Here is a 4,727-nt window from a genome sequence, read left to right as displayed (position 1 = left end):
TGATATTCAATTGTCAGTTTTCAAATATTACATGTAAAAAATATTATTAAGTACGTTTTTTTTTTTGAAAAGGGAGTTTTATATTTTAAGTAGGTTATTGGAGTACTTTTTCTTTTCGTGAATTTATTCGAGATGAGATTCCGATTTTTTAAACTAAGATAATTTATGTTATATACATAATTATATTTTTTTTACATAACTCTAAAATCTCGGACTTGATTCTTCATATTTCATTAGTTAATTGTGTTACATATAATAAAAATACTTACTTCAAACTAAAAATAAAATAAAAAAATTTAAAATTAGTTTTATATAATTTAATATACAAAAAATTACATACAAATAAAAATTATAAATGTACAAATTTAAATATATTACGTGCACGTAGCGAAAGGATCTGGTATCCTTTAGAGATTGGACGCAGTGGATGTCCAATCAGACTAATTTTTTTTTACTATTAAATAGTACCACAAAGACATGTAGGAAAGATATTATGTGAATATTATAATCAGCTATTTCTGCGAATTTATTTCATAGGATGATCTGACATATGAAATTTTATATAATAAAGTTACTTCCGCCTTTCAACAAAATCTTTTGAGATAATCAGTTTTCAGGCATTTGGTAATTAAATATTGTTGATTATTCGTAGGTAACTTAACTAATCCAGCTAGCCAAGTCTAGATATTAGTCTGTCAGTACACTTCTTACTTGCTTTGAAGATGAAGTTTGAAGCAAAAATAAGCAACAAAAATGAAATAATTTCTCCCTTCTAGCTTTAATTTCTCTCTTATATTTACTAAAGTTCTTTTGACTGCTTATATATTCTTCAAACATAACAAGGTTGTATTCTCTGCTTTGGAGTGCTATTCTGTTTTGAAGCAACGAGGAACAGTTTAAAAGGTCTCCCTCTCTTTATCTCTCAGCAGCATTACTTTTGTCTTTGTATATACAGGGATTTTCTTTCCGTCTTTAGTTCGTAACGAGAATTGTTTAGTAATTTTATCTAAATGAACGCACAAAGCTTTAAGATTGACTCGTTTATATACGTAAGAAACAATCATATGTGAGTCATGTAAGAGCAGCATTAAGGTAAACTCTTAGTGGGTTTTAATTGCTATGGGACCCGCAAAAAAATAAATAAGAACCCACGCTCCCCCTTTTGCGTTAATGCTGCTCTTGATATATACTCAGTTTTTATCTAGTTCTTAGGTTAAACATTTTCCATGAGCTTCGTAGTGATTGATTAATTTTAGATACCAGTGATTTTTTTTTTTTGAAAGAGTTTAAACTTTCTATTGTTCTTTTCAAGTTGTGGTCCATCATGCATATTAATGGTGTAGTTAGGTAGTTTGGAAAACAATTTCGAAGAGACTGACTAAGCCAAAATTATAATGTTTCATATCTGTTGGGATTTTTCGGAAGACATGCCATTTTAGCATAAATTTGCTCCCAATTATTTATAAACTACAGACACATGTATATATCTTATTTGCAAAGCTAATTATTAGAATTAATAAATTTACAGCAACTAGAAAAAACTTATTCAAATCTTGCAGCGTTCTCTTGAACCTTTCTTTAGAAACTATTAAATCATCAATTTTCTTTGAAACCATATCTCTTGATTTTTGCTGTCTCACTCACATTTTCAGATTTAGTTTTTATATAATACCGTGGCAACACAGTATACAGCTAATAAATTTCGATTAGCTTTTCAAATGAGTTAATATGGTTCCAGATAGTATTATAGGATAAATGGCATTTGCAATTTCCGACTAGATTCTAAATTGCGTTATAATATTAATGGATATCTGGAAGTTGTGAAAATTTACAATAATTTTGAAGTACTAAGGAACTTACAGATTGTAGACAAAAGAGAGGGACTTAAGCAGATCACTTCATATCATATTCAAAAACGTAGGAGTTAACAATCCTCTTGTCCAAAACCGAACTTTAAAAGCCAATAAAATCAATTAATGTATGCCTTCAAAACGCCAAATCATATGTATCATTGCAAAATATCATTATCTGAGCAAGATAATAGATATATATATATCAGTAGACAATAATATCAACACTAAGATCTATCCTGCATTCCTAAGCATATTTCGATGGCACGCTTCCAGTTTACACACTAGTGCTCAGTTTCATTTCAATTTACATGGTAACTTAGTCAAACATTACATGTTTGTGTGTGGATACAGTCTTGTATATGTGAGCGTCAATAGTCATCATCATGCATAGTGTAATATGTAGGTCCTAATGGAAATTAGGGTTTAAGGAAATGAACTAATTAATGTAGAGCTTTATATGGAACGTTAAATTGTAAATTACTTAGTCTTAAAACAATTTTGTGTGTAGTACCTAATCAAAATTATGTAAGGATCTTGGAATGGATTGGGTTTCATCAAATTTATAAATAATTTGCTGATTCGTCTTCAAATTGAAATACTGTAAAGGTTATATATGCCACTTGAAAATTGTAGCTAAAATGTATTAAGGTAGACAAACTGTATCTTAGAAAATAAATCTTGATCAATGACATATAAGATCAGATAACATGTTCAGAAGAACACAGATAACCAAAGATTTAATTTATATTCAAGGGGAATAAAGGACTATTTGCCTTACATGTTTGAATTTGATGCATAGTTCTCCGAAATTATCAGGATTTATGGGAACCCTGCCAGATAAAAACAAGAAAAAGAAACATATCATAGAATGCCAAGATATATGAATCATATTTTAGGTTAGTAAAGCTTCTAAAATTCAAACTATACCTCTGAAGAAATTTGTGTTGGTGACTCCACAAAAGAGTTGATCAATAAAAGGGTTTGGATTATAGTCACAATCCAAGTTTTGAGGCAGAATGGCATTGTAGTTGCTACTAGAACCCTGATCTTTCAACATTAACGCCCCATAATGTTGATTATAACCTTGATCCATATTCATGGGAAGATTGACCTTCGTCTTGGTAATACATTCATGATTATCAGACTCTTGGATTGATTCCTTGTAGAAAGAATGTGTCATTTCTTCTCCTTCATTGAAGATTATAGACCTCTTGAATGGGTCCATTATTTCAGTTTGTATGATCTCAGAGGCGGTTTCTGGATGATCATTGATCATGTCTCTTGTTAAACCCTTAGCCTTTCCTTTTGCTTTGGCTCTTGACCCCTTTGAAGAAGTGTTGCTCATTTCAGTCTTCTTCTTTCTTTTCTCTGCCTTCTTGACCTCACATAGCACTTCTTCTTCGAAGGAATAGGGGCTCAAACCATACACAAAGTTATTATCGCCAACATTATCATCATCATAATCATAATCATCCTCTTCATGTACTACATTACCTCCCTCGTTTCCAAAATCTTCAACATTGTTGTTGAGCTTTTTTTCTTGGACAAGCTCTTTGATGGCTCTTCTTGATTTCTTGAGTAACCAGTCTAATGTTTTACTGGCTTTATCAAACCCCAACATATCCTGGAGATCGAAGAACTGGCGAGAAATTCCAATAGAAAGCCTTACCCTCCTTTCTCTAAGACCTTGTGCCGTGTGAATCTTGCTATGCCTATCTTTTTTCACAGCCTTCTTCATTTCTCTCGACACCTCAGGAATCTCAAAACCTTGCTGATTCATAACATTGTTTGAGTTAAACGCCATGTAATCCATCAGAGACTCAGGCACTGCTGATACCATTTGGCCCGGTGATGCTGTTAACTGATGATTGTAGGGATTACAGATGATATCTTGATGCCCGGAGAGTGAAGAAAGGTAAAGAGAGAGAGGGAACACTCCGTTGTTACTACCATTATTGTAACCATTGTTGGAAGAAGACATCACTGAGCTTAAGGAGCTACACAAATCAAGAATCAAGACTATGAGTTTTTCTTTTAGAAATAAAACCACAAGTTTCACATGAAAAAGAGATTTTTGGCTAAAGACAGGAAAGAGAAAAGAAGAAACCAAGAAACAAGAGAGGTAGAGATAGAGAGTAAGCGTCCAATTCTCACACCAAGACAAAAAGCTCAAGAGCCAAAAGCTGAAGATCTGCTCGCAAAACTTAATTACAGTATAACTTTTTTTAGCACAGGGTTAACGATTGATTTTAGGGTTTCCAGTTGCAGATCCTATACTATATAAATGAGCATATATATTGGGAATTAACCTCAAACTTAACTAGTTTTAGTATCATCGTAGAATATACTTTTACTACGTATACATATACAAATAGGTACCTTCATGTGAAGTCTTGGCAATGCAATAATGGTCCAGAAATAACCACAGAAAACGACCTGTGAAGAGATTCTATTTCGATGATAAAGACCAGGCTTTTAAGAGTCATGATTCAAAGATGAATGTACAGTTCTTTTCTTGTCCCTGTCTCATATAAGATCTGCTTTTCTTTCTTTTCTTTTTTTTTCAAAAAAAAAAACTGCTATTCTTTTGTCCAGATATACTTATTTTTATATAAATGTTAAAGTTGCACAAACACAAAGATTATATGAACTTCTCTTCTTATTAGATTTAGAAACTCTCTCAAAACTAAACCTTTCAATGTGTTTCTCTTGATGGAACATCTCTCCATGAGAACTCTTTATATAGGAAGAAGCTACATCTTTTCCTAAGAGCGAAACTACATCTTTTCCTAATAATAATATGGAAACATTCATAAGCTCGATATGTTTTTCTTTTTCCTTAACCCATCAAACTTCACTTTAATGAGTTAACTT

The 4,727-nt window shown here is 31.9% G+C and overlaps 1 protein-coding gene across 3 annotated transcripts; it reads right to left on the bottom strand.

Moving 5' to 3' along the window:
* Window positions 1-2,615: 2,615 nt before the first annotated feature.
* On the bottom strand, window positions 2,616-4,317 carry LOC106299341 (transcription factor TCP1-like). Of its 3 annotated transcripts, none has more exons than XM_013735448.1 (3): window positions 4,233-4,317; window positions 2,781-3,850; window positions 2,616-2,683 (listed from the first exon to the last, which is right to left on the bottom strand). In XM_013735448.1, the coding sequence occupies exons 2-3, from the start codon at window positions 3,832-3,834 to the stop codon at window positions 2,673-2,675; spliced, it is 1,065 nt and encodes a 354-aa protein (XP_013590902.1). In that variant the 5' UTR covers window positions 3,835-3,850; window positions 4,233-4,317; the 3' UTR covers window positions 2,616-2,672. The 3 variants fall into 3 exon arrangements, with proteins under 3 accessions (XP_013590902.1, XP_013590903.1, XP_013590904.1); XM_013735449.1 differs by lacking the exon at window positions 4,233-4,317 and adding an exon at window positions 3,961-4,100; XM_013735450.1 differs by lacking the exon at window positions 4,233-4,317 and adding an exon at window positions 4,008-4,100.
* Between the last annotated feature and the right edge of the window lie 410 nt (window positions 4,318-4,727).

The sequence above is a fragment of the Brassica oleracea genome, chromosome C6 (assembly GCF_000695525.1).
Source record: "Brassica oleracea var. oleracea cultivar TO1000 chromosome C6, BOL, whole genome shotgun sequence".
NCBI lineage: Eukaryota > Viridiplantae > Streptophyta > Magnoliopsida > Brassicales > Brassicaceae > Brassica > Brassica oleracea.
The sequence above is the reverse complement of the archived record's forward strand: the minus strand, read 5'-3'. Positions and strand labels throughout refer to the sequence as shown.

Coding starts and splice junctions, on each gene's coding strand:
- LOC106299341 (XM_013735448.1), bottom strand. CDS start 3,834: ATGTCTTCTTCCAACAATGGTTACAATAATGGTAGTAACAACGGAGTG.